This window comes from Schistocerca serialis, chromosome 2, assembly GCF_023864345.2.
Source record: "Schistocerca serialis cubense isolate TAMUIC-IGC-003099 chromosome 2, iqSchSeri2.2, whole genome shotgun sequence".
Classification (NCBI taxonomy): Eukaryota; Metazoa; Arthropoda; class Insecta; order Orthoptera; family Acrididae; genus Schistocerca; species Schistocerca serialis.
The window spans coordinates 165,352,914-165,375,871 of NC_064639.1; the positions used below are offsets into that span (position 1 = coordinate 165,352,914).

Below are 22,958 nucleotides of genomic sequence, written 5' to 3' on the forward strand. Positions count from 1 at the left end.
CTTCTTGAAAGACTTACTATTATTTATAAAAATTTGAAAAAATATATAACTAAATCACATCACCCCACTTCAGTATCTTCAGCTATCTTATGATTTATGTGTAATGAGAAAGTGTAATGTAAACTGATTTTATATTTTGAATTGTAATATTATTCACAACATTCCTGTGTATAATAAACGATTTATTGCAGCAAAATAGCCATTATAGTTATACATTAGATGACAATCATTTGAGAAAGAATTACAAGGATGTGTTGAGTGTCTGCATAATTCTTAGTAGATTACATTCAGTGCAGGTATTATAACAGATTATCATTTGAATCATTTATTGCATAGTCTCTAATTGATCTGGTCCTCTTGTTGCATATTTCTATATGGTATCTCTCACAAGACTGTCCACACAGTGTACACTTGCAAAGGTTTGACAGTTTGTGGTATGTTGTATTTGCACAAGTTTCATGGTGGAATCCGTGTACTGCGAGTCTTGTAAGTACGTGTCTCAACTCAAAATTTGCAGCTGTCCAAGTGCGGTCGATCATGGCCCCGGATCCATAGAATTCTGTTGGTACTTCCTCTCTTTTCTTGAGTAGTGATCTTAGTAGGTTCTCCAATGCTGATGTGTTGGGAAGTAAGAACCTTGCCCTTAGATCCTCGATGAGGAAAGATTCTCGGGCGAGAAGGTAGACTAATATTGATCTTGTGGTTTTTGCTACCCCTAATGCTCTTTTGACATAGGTTGCCTTTACTCTTTCCAATGTTTCTAAGTTCTTTTCATTTAGGTGTATCCATATGATTTCTATCCCATAAGCCAGTATCAGTACTACTTTTGATTTGAAGAGTGCCATAGCTGTGTCTAGATTTAACGTTCTGATGGAACTTATTTCGTTTATCGCTCTGATGGCCTGTGTCGCTTTCTCTGTTGTGTGTTTACTGAAGCACTTTGCGGACGGCTGGAGTGTTATCCCTAGGTATTTGTAATCTTTTGTGATAGATATTTGCTTTCCTTGTAGTGCAATTCTTGTCGTTTTTGGGATTTGCCAGCCTGGTCTGAATACCATCATTTCCGTTTTGTCGGTGTTGATTACAAACTTGTGTTTTGTGCACCATTTTTTCACGTCTTCTATAGTCTCCTGTAGTTTCTTTAAGTTTTTTGAGCCTATCACAATGTCGTCCGCGTAGGCATATGCTTTGACATCTTTGTCATGAGCGATTTCCATAATGTCCTTTGCTGCCAGAATGAACAGGAGCGGGCTTAGTGGGTCTCCTTGGAGTACTCCGTTTGTTTGCCTTATTGGTTCAGACAGGTCGAGGTTGTCCGAGATCCTTATCTCATTCCATTCATTTATGGAGTTTATAATCCTCGTCCAGATGCTGTTTCTTCCCACGGTTTCGTCGAGCATCCTTTTTACTAATGATTGATCGAGGAGGTCAAAGGCCTTTGTGAAGTCTATGAATACAGCATAATATTTTTGCTTCTTATCGATGGTTTCCCATATGTTTTTTAAAAGCAGCTCCACTGCTGTGATAGTGGATCTTTTTTCCCTGAACCCGAATTGAGATTCTGGGAGGTGGTCTTCCAAAGTGTGTCTTATTCTTCCTGTGATTAGTTTTGTGAATACCTTAAAAGGGTTGTTTTCCAAGGCTATTCCTCTGTATTTGTTTGTGTCCTTTGGGTCGCCCTTCCCTTTGTACATTACCCTTACTATTGATTTTCTCCACTGGCCTGGGATTTTTGCTGTTTCAATGCATTTGTTATAAAGTTTTGTCCAGGTTGGTGCTAGCAGATAGGCTGTGTCTTTAAGGTATTCGTTGTAAAGCATGTCGAGTCCCGCTGCTTTCTTCCTTTTTGTTGATTCAATGATGTTTCGGACCTCATTCGGAGTGAGTGGGGACCAGTCTGCCATCTCTCATGGTGTGAGCTCTTGACTTGCTACCTGTGCTCCTTCTCTACCATCTTTGCTGAGAATGTCTTTGAAATGTCTCGTCCATTCTTCCATGCTTATATAGTGTGACTGCCTGCTTTCGGGGGTGGATTGCAATGAATGGGTCTCTCCTGGCTTCTTCAGCTAGTCTTCTTACCTCTTCTTCCCTGTGTGCCATTCTCTTCTCCCTTGTTAGTGTTTTGTAGGATCTTCTTTTCGCAGTGTATGTTTGTAGTAGTGAGTGATTATCTGTGCCCGTTTTTAGTCGGTGTAAAGCTTGGAGTACTTCTTTTCTTTGCTGATAACACTCTTGATCGAACCATGGTTTAGCTCTTCTCACTTTCCTGGGGGTAGTTGCTTGTTTTAAGAGTTTCTCCAATTCAAGTGCTGCCTCCTCTACTTTTGAGTTGTCGATTAAGGACTCAATTTGTTCTATCTGGTCGTGGTATTCTTCCACTTTCCTTGGATCCAGTCTCCTTGAGAGCAGTCTCTTCTCTTGGTTCTCTCTTGCCTTCCAATCACTTTGTATGACTATGTTCATCAGGATGTGTTTTCTTATAGGCCTGTGGTTTGCATTCCAAAGTGGGCTTATGTCCCCTTTTATGTTTCCTCTTATGAGGGCGATATCAATAGCACTTTTGCCATTATGGCAGAAGTATGTTCCTGTGTATATTGTCTATGTATTTCTGGAAGCTATGGCCCAATGTAAAAAATTATATCTATGCAAAAGTTTCACAAACAAAGAGAAGACAGCTGACAAGTATGCTGGCTCAAGACAAGACAGTGTTGTATAAGACACGAAGTTGCGAGTGTGTTGTAATTTTGAGAAAAGTCTGTTACTTTGTGAAAAGAAGAGTTATTTTAGCAGTGTGAAAAGAAGAGTTATTTTAGCAGTGTCCTCCTCAGGGGACACCGCCTTAACGTAGCACTGTCCGTGCGGGCGAGGAGGTTTGCGTGCTCCGGATCCGGAGGGCTATGCCGGCGGTAGCGTAGCTACCAGCAGGGTCACCCATGCCGGACAGGCCAAAGGGGAGGAGCCAGACAAAGTGTGTCCCACAACGATCTATCGCTTCCCTTTCCTATCCCAAACCTGTCCTCACCATTTCCTTTTCCTGTCATTTCCTGGTATATGTACAAAAGGGCAGAAAGACCTCTATAGGCGTGGAGAAGCCAATCTTTCTACGGGAGAAAACCCCGAATGAAAAATCCTGGTCCTCCAGGTTGGGGGTTGGCGACGGGCTACCAACCCGTCCTGGAAAAAATAATCACCGGTACTAGCATCACAGAAGAGCCTCGGATAGGACTGATCTCTGTAAAACGACTTGAGCAAGAACAAGGACTACGGAAAGAAATACAACTAGGGACCTGGAATGTCAGAAGCCTATACCAACCTGGGGCAGATAAGTATTAAATTGATCTATTGGCCCTGCAAGAAACGAGGTGGACAGAAACCGGAGCTACAGAAATGGAAAACTATGTCATATTCCATGGAGCCTCAGAAACAAACCACTCACTAGGAACTGGTTTTGCAGTGAAGAAATCACTCTGTACCACTCTCATAGATTTTAAATCAATCAACCCCAGAATCTCACTCCTAACCATAGACACGGGAAAACACATACTCACATATATAAATTGTCATGCCCCAACCGAAGAAAGCGATGACATCAAAAAAGATATTTTCTACGAGGAATTAGAAACGGTTTTAGACAATGTACCAAGTGAACATTACAAAATTATCCTTGGAGATTTTAATGCGAAAATAGGGAAAGAAGCAGTCTTCATGGGGACCATCGGAAAGCACAGTTTACATGATGTGAGCAGTGATAATGGCACTAGGCTGGTTAGCTTTGCGACTGCAAAAGGCTTGTTTATAAGTAGTACTGATTTCGACAGGAAGAGAATATATAAAGGAACCTGGGTGTCTCCAGATGGGAAAACAGTGAACCAAATTGACCACCTAATTGTAGAGAAGAGAATAAAGAAGTGGATACAAAATGTTAGAACGGCAAGAGGTGCGGAATGTGGAGCAGACGGCTTCCTTGTCAGAGGAAGGATGAAAACAATATGGAGAGCCAGGAAGCACAAAAGAATGCAAAGAGTCACTTGATATGACCATGAGAGTCTGACTGAAGATAATATAAGAAGAACTTTCAAGATAGCACTAACAAACCGTTTTGAGGCTTTGAATGAAGAGGAAGGAGATACTGTGGTACATCAGAACTGGAAGGCAATTGCAGAGACCATTAAAGAAACAGCCCAAGAAGTAATCCCAAAGCGAACTAGGGGAAAAAGAGTGTGGTTCAATGAGGAGTGTGAGGGAGCTATCAGGGAGAGACAACGGGCCAAACTACTGTGGATACAAAGCAATATGCAAGAAGAAGAAAAATCGAAGTTTGAAGAAACACGACGGCAGACCCAAGCCACATTGAGGAAAGCAAAGAGAAAATATGTTAAAAGTATCATGGAGGAAGCTGAACAAGACTTTCATGGAAATAGGTATAAAGAACTTTATAGAAAAGTGAAAAGTTTTAAAGGAGGGACATACCATCAACACAGATTTATAAAAGATGCCGATGGAAGAATGTTAACAGGAGATCAAAAAATTGGAAGAAGATGGATGGAATACTTCAGAGAATTACTTAACTCTGATGAACCAACCGAACTACTTGAGTTTGATGAACCAATAACAGTAGATCCAGAATATCCTCCACCCACCACTGAAGAGATAAGGATCCAGATTAAAAACCTTAAGAATGGTAAAAGTCCAGGTGAGGACGGTATTCCTGCTGAACTTCTCAAGGCTGGAGACGAAATCCTCTGTTTCAAAATCCACAAGCTAATCGAGCAAATTTGGGTAAAACATGAAATACCAGAGGAATGGAAGGTAGCTGTGATATGCCCCATATATAAAAAGAAAGACAAATCCGTATGTGACAACTACAGGGGCATAGCGCTACTCAACACCTGTTATAAGATCTTCTCCAACTGCCTATTAGAACGAATAAAACCTATAGCAACAGACGTAATTGGAGAATACCAAGGAGGTTTCCAGGCAGGGCGATCAACCACGGACCAGATTTTTGTCCTGAAACAGGTCTGTGAAAAAATGTAGGAATACGGATGAGAGATACATCTCCTGTTTGTAGACTTCAAGAAGGCTTATGACAGTATACATAGACCTAGCTTGATTAGAACTATGACATAGTTTGGTATACCAAAGAAGTTGGTCAAACTGGTAGAGGTATGCCTAAATGATACAAAACTTAAGGTTAAGGTAGGCAATCAAATGACAGAAAGCTTCCAAGGTGTAACAGGATTACGCCAAGGAGATGGGCTATCACCTGTCCTCTTCAACCTGGCACTTGAGAAGGTAATGCGGGATTTCAACAAAGAAAACATCAAGGGCATTCAAATTGGTAATGAACACATTACATATCTGGCCTATGCAGACGACATTGCACTATTAGCATGCACACAAGATGATCTGAAGAGAAGTATCCAGACCTTGGAGTTATTGGCCGCTAGGATCGGTCTACAAATTAGCTCTGAAAAGACAGAGTATATGACCATAGGAAGAAAGATCCTGAACTCTCAAGATTTAATTGTGAACAACACCAGGTATAAACATGTGAAAGAGTTCAAATACCTTGGATCATTTTTTACAGAAGTAACATCAACTGAAGCAGAGATAAAAGCACGACTGCAGGCGGGAAACAGATACTATCACTCTCTAGACCCTATATTAAAATGTAGAAGTGTCTCGCAACAACTAAAGCTACGGTTGTATAAGACATTAATAATGCCAGTAGTACTTTATGGTTCTCAGACCTGGAGCACTCGAAAACAAGACCTTAAGCGACTGCTAACATTTGAAAGGAAAGTCCTCAGGAAAATATTTGGACCAGTCAGAGATCAGACTACTGGAGAATGGAGAAGACGCCATAACACTGAATTAGAAGAGCTGTACAAGGAGCCTAACATCTTGGGAGTGATGAGAAGCAAAAGACTGCAATGGGCTGGACATGTTGTTAGAATGGAGGCAACAAGATGGCCCAAAATCACAATGGACTGGATCCCGTCAGGCAGCAGACCAGTGGGAAGACCTAGAAAGAGGTGGATCGATGGAGTGAGAGAAGACCTGTTGCAGCTGGGAGTCACGGAAAACTGGAGACAGATAGCAGAAGACAGAGACGGATGGAGAGCTCTAACTGTGGTGGCGCGCGGTCCTCTGGGCCTGATCGCGTGATGATGATGATGATGATTTTAGCAGTGTAGAAATAATGAACAGTTTGCAGAATACTATTTCCTTGTGATCTACATTGAGCAGCCAAATAAGATTCATTTTCATGATATGAAAGGTGAGCTAGAGACTGAGGTCTTTGTTGGTTCATGTTACTGATGAGTGGAAATTTTACTGGATGCATTCATACATAAATCTGTCATTTACTTCATACAAAACTGTACTTTGTAGTATGAGCGCCAAGCTTCCAGCTAAATACGAGATTAAAGACTATAGTAAATTACTCAAATAAACAAAATTAAATGCCAGATCATGCTGGGAAGGGTAACAGAAGATTTTCTTCAGTTGACAGCTACTCTGGGTTGAGACTACTTACATAGTTGCGATTAACTTTCACTACATTCAAGGATTATGATTAATCTAACTCCAGACAGGATGCAGATTGTTGGATTCCATTATTACATACAATAACTGATATTCATTATTGTGAGTGGTATGAACTTTTCCTACATTAGTCTGCCAACATGCATCAGCAAACATATTCATTTCAGTTGTTCTCTGTATAATGATTTCAGAAAATGTTTTTGAGAAACTCTTCCACACGACAACTTTTTGCATCTTATTGTTAACTGGCAGCATTTAACACTGCATAAATAACTACACTACTTTGTGTATTTTAACTGTTATGTGTTTTATTGTATTCTTTGGTATAAGTGTGTGTAGGTGTAGCTATGTACTGTGTGGGATCGTATCAGTAAGGTGTAAGGAGATAAGCTAACTGCCAGATCTCTGAATGAATAAATCTGCTCGGGCTGGGAGCTTTTTCATATTAAGTGGAATTTGACAGAAGGGACATGGCATGTTGAGTTACATTTAGCCAACAAGGTGTTGTGGAGCCTACATTCTGTGCTGATCTAGTACACATTAGTAGAAGTATAGTTTTCAGAGAATCTAAGATTATATCCAGTGTGGGAAGAATAGAAGCTATGTTCATACTTGGAAATTCAAGCCAAGAGAGGACTGTTTCATGCATACTGATTTGGCTGGACCATTTCTTGGAAGCTACTGGCTCATCCTCATCAAAACTTTCTCCTGATTTTCATTTGTGATACAAATGTCATCGATATCTACCACAAAGGCTATTCAGGCTCAATCAAAGATCTTCTCTACGGAAGAGTTGTTGAAATATATTGTCACTGACAATGGCACCCATTTTCTTCTCAGTAAATTAAACTATTTTGTGAAACCAATGGAATTTCACACTTTAGGACTGCACCATTTCATCCTGAGACCCATGGACTCAATGAAAGATTTGTATGAATTTTTAAGTTGCACATGATGAAAGCTGGTTCAATAGTACAATAAAGGCAATAATTTATTGATCTTCCTATCTCTGTACAGAGCTGCTTCACCCAGTGCATGTTCTCCAGTGGAGAGACTCAATGGGAGATGTCGTCAAACATTAACATCAAATTTAAAGCCACTCATGCATCCACATTCTGAACTTTGAGAACGGTCAAAAAAATTTTTTAAAAAACTTTATGATATGCTACTCATTACAGTGCACAAGTATGGGAAAATACAGGAATAGTCACAGAGAAGCTTGCCAATTCTTTGTGTAAAATTAAATGTTCACATGAAATCACAATGAGCCATAAAAATCAAATTAGGCTGCACCACATTCATGTGCATACACGTTGAACTCCTAGGTTGTTTCCTTTTACAGAATCAGAAGCTAACCATCTGAGGGGCTTTCCAGTGCAGCCGGCAGTCGTCCTCACTAAAGCCTCCAGCAATGGACCCAACTGCATCCAGCATGCAGTGAACCAATGGAAGTGGACATTGTGCCTCTCACCTCAGACCAGCCTATGGACATCAAAATTGTGAGTGCTTGACTGGGCACCCCATAACCATGGTTTTGCACAGGTTTTCTACGACACCACAGATGAATGTCAGTGGAAGCAACATACATGCACCCACCAAATATACATGCTGACAGATTAGGAAATAGCGTGCTAATGAATCCAGCCAGCTTAATCAACATCGCCACCAAGTGGCTTGTTGTTATGTACCAAGCAAGAGGTACATAACAATTACCATGGTAGGCTGCCACCACACAGACACAACCACTTGCTGACATGTTTCACCTCCCTGCAGAAGCCTCCCGATGGCATGCACAATAATAGAGCTCCTCCTGCATCTGCACCACTTCCTCAAGCATGTCATGTGCATCTGCCACGAGTGTGGACAGCTACTATAGGGAGCACTGTCAACCATGAGCTACATCCCTTCTGCCTTGTACTGACAGACATGGAAATTGTTCCACCAAAAGGTATCAAAAACCAGCAATTACACAATTCAGTTGAGTGCCTACAGTTAACTCAGACAGCACTGTGAAGACTACCTTCTGATTTAGTGGTTGCTATATACAGAGAACTTGGAGTATCAAGAGTGTCTGCACAATTACTGTCAGTTATTCATAGACTGCCAAGAGACAGTGAAGTTATTGCAGATATCACTGTATTAAGTTTAGGGCATCAAGTGCCACACACCAAATTATACATAAGTTAAATAGCATTTTGAAACATGCTCATAATAAATGTTATTTCTTTTTGTGTTGTCACCTCTTCATTAATGTGCCACCCCATCAAACAAATGTTTATTTTCAAGTGTGCAAATCACAATTAAGGAATCACAGCAGGGAAACAGTTTTTTGCTACAGTGGATGTTTGGGCTGAATTAATAGCAGCATTCAGTTACTATCTTCACAACACTTATAAAAATGATTAATCATCTGTATCAAACCAAAACAAAAAAAGAAATGAAACAAGACAGAGGAAGAGGCCAGGATTAGCAAAGAAGTTAGACAATAACAACCCCTACCACTGTATTTACTTAATGTGTTAACTGAGAAAGCTATTCAGATCACTATCACTGTATTTACTTGATGTGTTAACTGGGAAAGCTATTCAGATCATGGAAGAGAGCACAAAGGGAACAAAGTCCAAGTTGGAAGAGTACATTGTGTCAGATTTGCTGATAGCCCTATCAGACACTCTTAAACTATGGAAATGAAATGTGAACAAATGAAAAAGAAAAGTAATGGTACAATAGAAAAATATGGGAGGAAAAAATAAAAACCAATACAAATATTGATGATGTCACAGCTGATCAGGTAAGACAATTTTTTTATCTCAGTAGTATAATTGCAGAGGACAACAGACACTTAATAGACTTGAAGAGAAGGACTGCATTGGCAAAACAGGCATTTATGACTGAGAAACATATTTTAAACAGCAAACATATGAATAGTCAGGAGATTCTTTGCAAAATCATCTGCATGCAGTACATTTCTCTATGGATGAGGAAGTTGGACTCTAGATGAAGTAATGCGTGCACACGTGAAAGCCACGTGCATTAGCAGTGTGTTGTCATCCATGAGAGTGCACCACAAAAGAGCAATATCATGAACTTCCAATAGAGCCCACCAGGGGCAAGTGCCTATTTCAATTTGCCGTGCTACACTCATGCTCAGTTATCATGTTAATGCTGCTTGCATGAATTTGCCTTATCTTATTGTGTCCAGTGTATGTTATGGTGCTTGGCATGCATGGCACAGTTCAATAAAGTGGTACTAACAGTCTTGGTTGTGCTGTGTGTCCAAGTTACAACACAAGTGATGATAAGTATGTGATAGTTCTCCACACAGTTTTCAGTCTCTGCAGTCTCTGGTTGGTCCTTCATTGCATCTACAATGTCTGACAGTGCTACTTATGAGTTTTTACACCGGCTGGTTGATCAGCATGGGGTTCTTACTGAGGCATTGCAGAATCTCAGTCAACAGCAGGAACCATTTGCCACAGTGCAACACAATCAAACTCCAAGTATTGCAAACACTAGCCTCTGTTTTGGCCAGTCTGGGTCCATCTCAGTCTATGACACCTGCCGCATCACCCCTTGCACCTCATGTTTTGCCTGTCACTACACTGGTCATTTACTCCCCAACATTTGCGGCTTATGACGAGTCTGTCAAATAATGGGAAGCATACGAAAAATGGTTGTGGCAGCATTTTCATGAATTTGGATTGAAGGATGTTACCTTATGCCCTGCTTTCTTTTTGTTTTGGTTATCACCTCACATGTATCAACTCCTTTGCCAACTGGCCGCTCTGCAGGATCCACCATCTCTTTCTTTTGATAACATGTGTGATCTTCTTTCAGAATACTACTTTAAAACAAATACTAACAAAGAGATAGAGGGGCTGGCCAGTACTTACCTCAGCTCAGTACAGCCGATAGATAACACAAAATAGAACAGAACAGAAAATTTACATTCCTAACTTTCAGAACTTTGTTCCTTTGTCAGGGAGGAGAGAGGGGGAAAAAGGGAAGAAGGGAAAGTGGATTTAGTTACTCACAACCCAGGTTATGAAGCAACAGGGAAAGGTGCTCCCTGTTTACCTTTCCCTGTTGCTTCATAACCTGGGTTGTGAGTAACTAAATCCACTTTCCCTTCTTCCCTTTTTTCCCCTCTCTCCTCCCTGACGAAGGAACAAAGTTCTGAAAGCTAGGACTGTAAATTTTCTGTTCTGTTTTGTGTTATCTATCGGCTGTACTGAGCTGAGGTAAGTACTGGCCAGCCCCTCTATCTCTTTGTTAGTATTTGTTTCACATCTTTATATGAGTTTTTCCATTAATCATTAAAATACTACTTTAAACAGATGCACATCACTGCCTCTCAAGATGAGTTCTATCAGTGTTGCAAGAAACCGGAATGTTCCTAAAAACTTGGCCAGCTGAGCTTCATGGTTTAAGACATCATTGTCACTTTCTCACTGATGTACATATAGAGTCATATACCACACAAAATTTTTCGTAATGGAATCATTCGGTTGGCTCTCTATCATGAGGTTCATAAGCAGGCCCTTCAGTATGAAAACCCCTCCCTATCTGATGTTCTCACTATTGCACAATTTGGGCTTGGTTATTCAAATAGAATGATGGTGTGGGGTTGCAGAAGTTCAACCTGCTTCCCTCCATCATTTGTCAGATGGTTCACAGGAATATGATATGGTGGCAGTGGTCCACATGTGAGCAAAACATCACGGCTGCCTGTCCAAACCACTGAGACAACCACAACCACAGAAGCAGCACAGCAAGACTGGCAATGAACAACAATGCAAGTGCTCTGTGCTTCCCTTTTCTCTGTCATGTTTTGTCCCTCCTGACAGACCAGATTGTCCTAAGCAGTGGGCTGTTGGCTGCCAGTGCAACAAAATGGACCACATTGCTCTTTTTTGTAATGCAAAGTTCCAACAGCTTATTACAGACACTGACATGGATTTTGGTTGTGTATTGGCAATCTCCGTTGCACTCAGTAAGCTTTTTATTGGTGTCAAGGTTTATCAGTAGGTGCTGCCGTGTCATTACTCAGCTTGCAAACATACATGGACTTGGGTCCTCCCCCTTCAGCGCCAGTGTCATGTACATTAGTCACCTATGAATGAACAAAGCATTCCAATACGAGGTACTTTCTCAGCCGCAGTCACATATAAATCTGTGGTTTGTCTGTTGACTTTTCTGGTGTTGAACAACGCATGCACCAAAATTTTGTTTTGATTGGACACCTTTAACTTTTTGGGTTCACTATTGCCAATGAAGTTAATTAGTTTTTTTTTTTTTTTTTTTTTTTTTTTTTTTTTGGACAACTTTAACGTTTTCAGGTTCACTATTTCCAATGAAGTTAATCTCACCTCTGATCAAGTGTTTTATTCACAACTCAACTACTTACACTCTGAATTTTCCACCCTGTTTTCTGTGGGCTTGTGTTGTGCCAATAATTTCAAAGTCCAGATCACCATGAACCCATGAAAGTAGGTTCTTTTGTGAATTTTATGATATTTCTAACTTCATTAGGTGCTGTGTAAGTTTGAAGCTGATACAGCTTTCTGAGTAACTCAGCAGCCACTGTTGCAGACTGATCATTTGGGGGCTCTACAGTTCAACAACAAGGTAAACTGCACTTAATTTTTGGATGCTTCTTTCACATTATTCTCATCTCTCACATCCAAAAGAAATGAATTATCCTTGACTGTTCCCACTTTTTCTCCTCATTTTTCCAATATTGTAAAATTTATAAGCTCACCTTTTGTGTAGCGATAAATATATGATTTCAATGATGTACTTTATTATCTCATAAGGCGTTTTAAGAAATGTACTTATAAGAAACAATATTATGAAAAGGATAGGTGCTACTCAGCATATAGTGGAGATGCTGAGTCACAGATAGCACAACAAAAAGAGTGTCACAAAATAACCTTTCAGTCATAAGATCTTTGTCAAAAATAGATGACACACACACACACACGCGCGCGCACACACACACACACACACACACACACACACACACACACACACACAGAAAGGCAACTCACACACACATGACCACAGTCTCTGGCAGCTGAAACCAGATTATGTGCAGCAGCAGCAGTGCATGATGGGAGAGGCAACAGGATGGGGTAAGGAGGAGGCTGGGGTGGGGAGGAGGAGGAATAGCAGGGTAGAGGTAGGGGATGGTGAAGTGCTGTTTGGGAATGTGCAGGGATGATTTGGAGAGAGGGTAGGGCAGCTAGGTGCAGATGGGAAGTTAGACAGAGGGCAGAGGAAAGGGGGGCGGGGGTTAGTGGAAAAGGAGAGAAGTAAAAAGACTGGGTGCATTCGTGGCTGTGCAGAGGTGGAATAGGAATAAGGAAGGAACTAGATGGATGAGGAGAATTACTAACAAAGGTTGAGACCATGAGGGTTACAGAAATGTAGGATACATTGCAGGGAGAGTTTCCTACCTGTACATTTAAGAAAAGCTGGTGTTTGGGGGATGGATCCATATGGCACAGGTTGTGAAGCAGTCATTAAGATAAAGAATGTCGTGTTGGGTGGTATGCTCAGCAGCAGGGTGGTCCAGTTGTTTCCCGGCCACAGTTTGTCGGCTACAAGGCCACACTGATTGTTGGTGCAGCAGCTTAAGTCCCTCATTACTTCCGCCAATATAATTAATCCTATACCTTCAAATTGATCAATCTCCCTGTGTCACTCTCCCATATTTTTGTGTGTTATTTCCCACACCTTTCCATTGCCACATGATCTTGTACCTCATCCTACCAATGCCTCCCCACCCTCTACTTCTTCTCTGTTTTATCCCAGTTTGAACCTACTAATTTCACCTCATCCAGTCACATCTGCCATCCCCATTCTTGACACTTATCCACACTCAGACCTGCAACCTACAGTAAAATATTTTTTTATTTATATATTTTCTTTGATCTGATTGTTCACGCCAATTCTAATAAGTTTTTGCCTTTCACTATCGTTACACTCCCTCAGATTTCTTCTTGTTCCTCCCTATTTTGTCCATTTCACTATTTTTGCAATTTTTCCCATGTATTTGGGTGTATTTTTGCCATATTTTTTGGACGTAATTCTATGTTATTTATGTATTTTTCACGTTTTTTTCCACTGCTATGGATCCTCACTCCTTCCATCTGCAACAATACAGAAAAATTTCCTTATCCCTAGGAAGAATCCAGTCCCACGTACTGTTCCTTCCTTGTTGCTTGGTTCATTGAATGCTGTCCAAAGGGCCTTACAATCAAATTACCCATCTCTGGCTGCCACCGTTCCCTCCACAATTACCTCCATCTGTTCATATTCTGCCAACATAGTCCTGCAGAACCAAATCAACCAAGTCCAAATACCTTCTATCGATCTGTACAATTCTCCTGATATGCAATCTCAAATTCCTGGAAACACACAACAAACATTGAAACTCTTGCCCTCCAGGAACTAGAGCAACACACACAATGCCATATTACAAAACTCTCCACCCTGCTCACTTCCTACTCCCGCCTTGGAGTACCACTGTTCATCACCTTTACAACAACCTCCAAACCTCCACAATGTCCTCTCATAGCTGACAAGCCCTGTCTCACAGACCTATTACATTTACCCTGCTCTCCAAAACTCCCTCCCACCACCACACAGAATCCAGAACTTAAACAGACCCAAAATACAGTCATGAATCTTTCCTCCAGAAGCCTTAGCCCCGCAGAAATATCAGTCCTTTTCAAATGCCTCACTCCCAGAATCAATTGCACAGGACCTTCTTTCCTTCTCCTGGTCTCTACAGTGGAAACACAGACCAATGTTGAACCCTGCCTGACTCAGTTCACTCCTCCATCCAACCATGCTCCATCTTCACACCCCCCATCACCCCGTGTTAACTTTCCAGAATTTCTTAACCTCAAACCCTGAATCACAATGATTCTCCAAATTCCTCAACATGCAAACTAAACCTGCTATCTGCAAAAGAACTGCAGTCCACCATCTAAAATCTGATCCTACCTGTGGACAAAGGCTCCACCACTATTGTTTTTAACCACATGGATTACATGGCACAAGGACTCCTCTACCTGTCAGATACATCAACCTACAAACCTTTCCACAACAACCCCGCCCCAGAAATCCAGCAGGATCTCCAATCTCACCACAAATCCTTAGGCCCATCCCACAACCTCTCCCTGGAGTCCATCTCTCCCCTCTCCCTACTACTCTCCAAACTCCTACCTTCTACATGCTTCATAAAGACCTTAAACCCAACCACCCAGGATGCCCCACTGTGGCTGGTTACTGTGTCCCCACAGAGAGAATCTCTGCTCTTGTAGATCAACATCTTCAGCCTATTATCCGGAACCTACCCTCCTATACAGATGATACCATCCGTATCCTCCACAGACTCTCCACAGTTCCTGTTCCTCTACCATACAGTGCCCTACTTGTCAATATTATTAACACCACTCTAACATCCCTAAAGCCCATTGTCCTACCACTATTGAACATTACCTTTCCCAATGCCCGACAGATTCCAAACCGATACTCTCCTTCCTAGTCGCCATGACCAACTATATTCTCACCCACAATTACTTCTCTTTTGAAGGCATCACCTACAAACAAATCCAGGGTATGATTATGGGCACCCGCATGACACAATCCTACGCCAACCTATTCATGGGCTATCTATAGGAATCCTTCCTAAACAACCTGTATCAAGGGTGAGGACACCCTGTGCACATTCCTCCAGAACCTCAACAGCTTCTTCCCCATTCACTTTACCTGGTCCCACTGAATCCAACAAGCCACATTCCTAGATGTTGACCTCCACCTCAAAGATCCGTGCATCAGTACCTCTGTCCATATCACACCTACTAACCACCAGCAATATCTCGATTTCGACAGCTGCCACCCATTCCATACCAAGAAGTCCCTTCCATACAGCCTAGCCCCCATGACCATTGCATCTACAGTGACAAGCATTCCTCTCAAAATATACTGAGGGTCACTGTGACCTTTACAGACTGTAGTTACCCTCTCAACCTTGTACAAAAACTAATCTCCCATGCCTTCTCTTTCCAGTCACACACCACTTCCCAAAATTTCACCATGGTCACAGAGGAGCATTCGTCCCATAACTCAGTACTACACAGAACTGGAGTGACTGAATTACATTCTTTGCCAGGGTTTCGACTACCTCTCATCATACCCTGAAATGAGAAATGTCCCGTCCACCATCCATCGTCCCACCCCTCCCAGAGTGGTATTCCACCGTCCACTGAACCTACACAATATACTTGTCTATCCCTCCACAACCCCTGGCCCAACACCTTACTCATGGCTCATAGCCCTGTAAAAGACCCAGATGCAAGACCTGTCCCATACATCCTCCCACCACCACCTACTTCAGTCATGTCACAGACATCACCTATCCCATGAAAGGCAGGGATACCTGTGAACCCAGTCATGTGATCTACAAGCTAAGCTGCAACCACTGTGCTGCATTCTATGTGGGCATGACAATCAACAAGCTGTCCATCCACATGAATGGGCACCAACAAATTGTGTCCAAGAAACAACTGGACCATCCTGTTGCTGAGCCCACCTCTCAACAGGATATTCCTCATTTCAATGACTGCTTCACAGCCTGTGCCACAAGAATCCTTCCCACCAACACCAGCTTTTCTGAATTTTGCACGTGGAAAATTCTCCCTTCAGTATATCCTACATTCCCATAACCCTCCTGGTCTCAATCTTTGTTAGTCATTCTCCTCACCCATTAGGCTCTTCGCTGTTCCCATTCCAGCACTACACAGCCCTCCATTTGACCAATGCACCCAGTCTTTTTTCTATTCCTTTTCCACTACCCCCCCTCCCCTTACCCTTGCCTACTGTGTAACCTCCTGACTCCACCTAGCTGCTCCACTCTCCACCTCATCCCTGCATGGTCCCAGCAGCATTTTACCGTTCCTCACCCCTACCCTGCTATCCTTCCCCCTACCTATTCCAGCCTCCTCCTTACCCCCAACCAGTTACCTCTCCCATTAGCACTGCTGCTGCTGCTGCTTGTAGTCTGGCTTGAGCTGCCAGAGACTGTGATCGTATGTGTGAGTTACGTTTGTTTGAGTGGGTGAGAGTCTGTCATCTATTTTTGACAAGTACCTTGTTGGCTGAAAGGTTATTTTGTGACGATCTTTTTGTTGTGCCTACCTGTGACTCAGCATCTCTGCTATATGGTGAGTAGTAACTATCCTTGTTACAGTATTTATAAGAAAACTATACCTACACACTATGGCATTACAGCAATAACATACATAAGAAAGCATAATTATTCCGCATTATTCAATGAATACCAGAAGAAAGAGATGTGAGAAGCAGAAAACTAATAGCCTTAATTTCATTTTACTTTAGATCAATTATCAAGACAAGATAAACCAAAAATAAAATACTATTGTACAAGCAGAAAGTATACTTCATAATTTGAAAATTAAGAAATTTTAAATCCTTACCTCAAAATCAAATATTAGCAGATCAATGGGAATGGAATATTTTCGAGCATAATTTTGTTGTGCACCAGTCAAGAATGCCTGTGTAAAGAAAAATCCAGAAACCCAGAAGACAGGTGGTGGCCCTTCATCGAACCATTTCTACAAATAAAAAATCAGTGGTTACCATTATATTAAGCTTAGAATGACATGAATTATACAATGTTTACTTATGAAAAAAAGTCTTATATATGTAGTTTAAGTTTACAATATTATCTGCCCTAAGACCATGTATTATGTAGATGTCTCATATGCCTTGATAACTCAGCTTATCAAAAATCTGAATTCTAGCTCTCACTAGACTCAAAGTTTATTCCTAGCATTTATCATTACTGCTACCTCCTTCCAACTTTTATATATTGAACTCAAAAATTGTTTACTGTTCTGTCATACAAGTTCAGACTATTCATGGATGGGTGATGGAAGGGATTCACAGGTAGGAGCAAGGCAGTGGTGCATCATATTTATCAGACCCATATTTAGAAAAATGTTATGATGGCCAACACAACTTTTATATTATTATGCACTGCTTTGAGTTCAAAGAAAGATCTGTTAACCTATCTTAATGCAGAGAATATCAAACAATGGAAAGCCCAGGTTAAAATATCAACAATATTATGAAAAGGATAAATTGCTCTTCACTGTACAGATGATACTTTCAGTTGGAGACAGGCACCAAAAAAAGACCCACGCATGCATGACCACTGTCTCTGGCCAGAGTGGCTGGAGATAGTGGTCATGTGTGTGTCTCAGGTGTGCTTGGTTGTGTGGATGTGTGTGTGTTTTCTCTTCTGAAGAAATCTTTGACTGAAAGATCACTATGTAATAGTCTTTCTGTTGTGCCTGTCCGAAAGTCAATTCATCATCTATATAGTGAGTAGCAATCTATGTTTTACATAATACTGTTAATATAGGATCAATATAATGGAAAGGGTAGTTGCTACTCACCACATAGCGGAGATGCTGAGTTGCAGAAAGGCACAACAAAAAGACTGTCAGAACATTAGCTTTCAGCGAACAACGCCTTTGACAAAAGCCTTGTTAGCCAAAAGCTGATTTTTTGTTGTGCCTTTCTACAACTCAGCATATCTGCTATATAGTGAGTAGCAACTATCCTTTTCATAATATTGTACAAAACCACCATAAATAAAGAACACAATAGTACTGCATTTGCAACAGGCACATTCACAGATTAATTGTTATCAACTGTGCTCATAATCACAGAAACTTCTTACTCCCAGTATCTGTTGTTAATACATACAGATGTCCTACAATGGTGCACGATCTATGTTCTTACTTTTTGATGACCATGTCACAGGATGAATCCGGTATGGTCCCCGACTGTAACCCCCTGCACACCCCCAAACCCACTCCCCAATCTACAAGCACCTATGACTAAGTACCACAATTTCCTCAACCAAAGTGCACAGCTTGTAGGGGCCACTACCACAAAGTGCACAACCTCCCCTTCCCCCTCCCTCCCCTCATTGGCCCCGCCACCTCCCAACTGCTGCCTTTCAATTCCTGTTACGTCCAAGCTGTAGCTTGTTTCTGTGGGCGCAATATTTGCAGGTTCCTTGATTACCAGTGACTCCGCACAATTCACCATCACAGTTGCTCAACTCAAGCCTTCACTCATCATGGAGGCAAGTGAATCATTGCAAGACTACAACAAACTGGCACATTTGATGCCCTGAAAGACCAGCTAATATCATGACTGGCAAATTCACAAATGTGCACCTGCACACTATCTACATTGGAGGAATGTGCTGGCATGTGATCTTCACAACTCCTCTAGTACCTCCATGCACTGGCCAAAATTACGATCATTCCTGAAATGCTGCTACTCATGAAATGGCTTACATATCTGCCTACCTGAGTCACATAGCATAAGCGACACAGGACTATACCAACAATGATGTGACATCCATCACATCAGACAGCATCTTTGAGCCCTTAACCCCCACACCATGCCCACCGCACTGCAAAGAACTGGGCCTTTTGCATAGCCTGCCATATGTAAAGCCCATATCAGCACCCATGTCCTCCACAACCCACACAGTACACCCTCCCTCCCTCCCTCCCCTCCCCCGCCCACAGCCACATGTTCCCATGCCCGTCCTCACCCCACGATGCCTATGACAGCCAACACACATGCTCATGCAGTTGCACACCCCTGCCAACCTGCTAGAGGTGCCCCACACATTTGAGGTGCTGATGGTCCTTGATGGTATCACAAGCATTTCAGAAGTGATACCAGAAACTGCTAGGCACAATGTGCAAGATTCCCAAACACTGCCAGAGGTTGGCAATTGTTTGTGCTGGCAGCTCCGCTATTTCTCAACACCTGTCCATGCACAATTGTTGGAATCCTTCCTCTTCAACAGCCTACCTCTTGATATTGACTCCAGTTTCTCCATCTATCCCTGTTACCCTCCTCTGTCCCCCCCCCCCCCCCTGCCCTCCTCCCCACCAGGGTGAATGGCTCCTAAATCACAACCTACTGCTCCCACACCTGGTCTGTTGACCTCAGCCTCAACAGAGATTTTGCATAGACCTTTTCCACAGCCAGGGTTTGGACCCTATCCTTGGTGCCAACTTTATCCCCATTCAGGACTCCTCCTTACCTGGTGAATTGCTTTATAATCAATGGCACTTCCTGTCATTCAATTCCTTGTAGATCCCTAGATCTCACACTGCCACCCATTTCACCATCAAGCAGATACGATATTCTGGGCCCTTTGCAGACCTTATCACCAAATTTCCTCTCCTCACCTGCCCTTCCAGTAATCCCTTGGAAGTACATCATGATACACTGCACTACACTGCAATGATACCTCCCCCTTCTCCCAGTTTTCTGCAGCCCCTGCCACCCTCCGTTGGTAAGCAAAGGCCCCCACAGACTAAAATTGAGGCTGATACAGTGGCCAGGGCTTTCATGAACTCATGGGTCCCATGTGTCTTTGGTTCCCCACCACCACATGATGATGGAACACATATTACAATTCCAATCCTGCCTGTTTAAACATTCACCAAAACTTGCAGTACAGTCATGCAATTTACAATCAGTTACAAACCTGCCACTTACGGCATGTAAGAGCGATTCCACATGACCCTAAAAGCTGCCTTTACCTCCAATACGTACCTTGGTCTGTGAACCTGCTGCTAGTTCTAGGCTTGTGTGTGTCCCAGAAAACCAACTTGGTTGCATCCACCATCGAAGTTGTGTACGAGCAGCCACTCACTGTCCAAGATGACTTCATCAAGCTGCTGCCCCTGCCAGCCACCATCTGTAACCTGGCCTTCACATAGCAGTTGCATGGATGCATAGCTTGCCTGCACCCAGCAGTCCACAACATCATGATGAGTACAAGTCTTTCACGTATCAGTACCACTCCTTGTATCAGTACCTCTCCTTGTGCACATATGTCATGCTCTGAGTAGACACTACCCAGTGACTACTCTGCCCGCAGAACTCAGGCCTGCAACTTGTCCTCAACCATGTGGAGAAGACCTTTTCTGTACAGCCCAACAGCACAGCCACCATAGTATCCACTGACTGATTCAAGTTGGCATATATGCTCAACCTCCCAGACCTGTCGTGTCACCAATTGTCAAAATTGAGGTTTCACTATGTGACGAAAATGGTATGCTGTCTAAGGCTACCAACCCAGTCGGCAATGCTTGGATCCTGAGAGCAGAGGCTGTCCTTCCATTCACATCACTACCTGGTGCAGCAGAACCACCCACAACACCTGAGGCTTGTCCCCTCCCTGCTGGACTCATCCTCTGTTGTCCTGCATGACTCACGAGATGCCAACACCGAGGCACCTGCCACCACCCCTACAATGTCAGCATACGCCTCCACTACAATGCATGACCCAGTCTACCAGCAAGAAGCAACAGCAACAGGGCCTAGGGTGCAAGCACAGGATGGCATGCATTATTACAACAGTGTGGGGTCTGCTGTGCATTGTTCACCATGTGTGAACTGCCTGAGCACCAGCACACTGCCATGCCTTCTGCCAGGCCCCAGCCCTACACTGCTGCATGCCTGACTATTCCTGCCGATCATGGTGCATTACTGCCTCCCATCATGGATGGTGGTGCAGCAGGGCGTTACCCCAGTCCTAAGCTCATGATGTGATGTCACAGGGGCTGTTTCGTTCCTTGCCAACATGTCCACCGCTGCCAGGAGCACTGGCCTGTCCCTGCCTACACAATGTTGCCACCTGTTGCATCTGCTGATCAATTCAAGCAGCAGCCATTGCATCCTGCAACCTGCCCTCTCTTTATCACACGGGGAAACTGTGGTGATCCACTACAATATGTTTGTGCCTACCATCCGATCTCACACGGTAGCAGAAAATGTGTCACCTGGCAAATAACTGCATTGTGAACTGTATGCATCCAAGGACAAGTGTTTTCTCTGCCACATGCCTCTTTGCCCCAGCACTTGGGATTTTTCCCTAAAGCATGCTACAAGAAGCATCCCTGACTCCTGGCTCATCCCACTTTGGCACTGAGCTGTCTACGCAATGATTACAGTGATTTAATATTCCTTTGGTGTCAATATTAAGTTTAAGCTATTTCATTATCAGAACTTAATGGCTTACTGTAGTGCTAAGAGACAGGTGCATGACCCATGAAGACCTCAATAGTGAGTCAGTTTTGTGAGAACAGCATTGCGGGCTCCAATGATGCCTATAGAGAAGTAACAGGCAAGATTGATACTTTACTTCAAGGAAACATTATTCAGCACCTGCCTCATGATCTCATGGCATGAGTGTGGAGTAGAACTTCTTGGAGCCTATTAACTTATAGCAAGTGCAGCAAGATCCAACCTCTAAACTGATGTGACACCACACTTGTGGCTATTAAAGACATAAATTCCCAATTGTGTTAGATTACTTTCACCTACAATACCTCAAGTCTGTTTACTTGTATTTTGTGTTTGCTGTTGTCACTGTGCTATGTTAGCTTCAGTTATGGTACCTCAAGTTTGTTTATTTGTATAATTCTCTTTGATCACTGTGTTAGATGAGATACACTAACAGTACCTCCAAGTTCATTTATTTGTATTTGCATATTTTATTCATCACTGTGTTAGATTAGCCTTGTTTACACAACACTTCAAGAACATTAATTATGTTTCTCATATGGCTTAAAAAAACTATGTAAACTAATTGTCCACACTTGGACAGTGGGCACCCCATGTGTGTCTCTAACACTTCCATGAATGGTGAAGATTAATGGAGTGTCTTGACTAAGAGTTTTTGTTCATATTTTTTTACGGCACTTTACTTTTGTGAACACAGTCTGGAATTTTAGCCATTCAATAAAAGAACTGTTTAGTATTTCGATGTCTTTTGTTACATTGTTTCCATACTTTACCCATCTGTTTTACCCTCCACAACTATCAAACCAACTGTATCACCTGTAATGTTCAGTGAGGAACACAGTTCCCACATTAGTAAAGAAGTATGAATTAAACATGCTGACAACTTTACAGGAGCTGTATTCACTACGTTGAATTATATTATGGAGTACATACTGACCAATAAAACCATTTTCACAAATATGATGAAGTTCAAAAGTTAAAGAATATATAGCTTTTTGAGAGAGTACTTATATTTTTTCTAAATTTTTCAAATCAACAAATATCTTGTACTACAAACTTTTAAAAGTAGACTATGTTCTTCCTCAGGGTTCAAGCTACCTGCATACCAAGTTTCATTGAAATCAGTTCAGAAAATTAGTTGTGGAAAGGTAACAGACTGAGTGGCTTTTGCATTTATAATACTATAGTATGGATTAAAAACATTTGAGGTTTGTAAGAGCATTGTACTCATAACTTACTTACTT

General features: G+C 42.2%; 1 protein-coding gene across 1 annotated transcript in view; it reads right to left on the reverse strand.

The window, feature by feature from the left end:
• The window catches only part of LOC126456873 (dynein axonemal heavy chain 7-like), a 783,013-nt gene that overhangs the window by 26,064 nt on the left and 733,991 nt on the right, over positions 1 to 22,958 (reverse strand). The window contains 1 exon segment of the mRNA XM_050092694.1: positions 17,058 to 17,195. Within this exon segment, the coding sequence (XP_049948651.1) occupies positions 17,058 to 17,195 (138 nt within the window).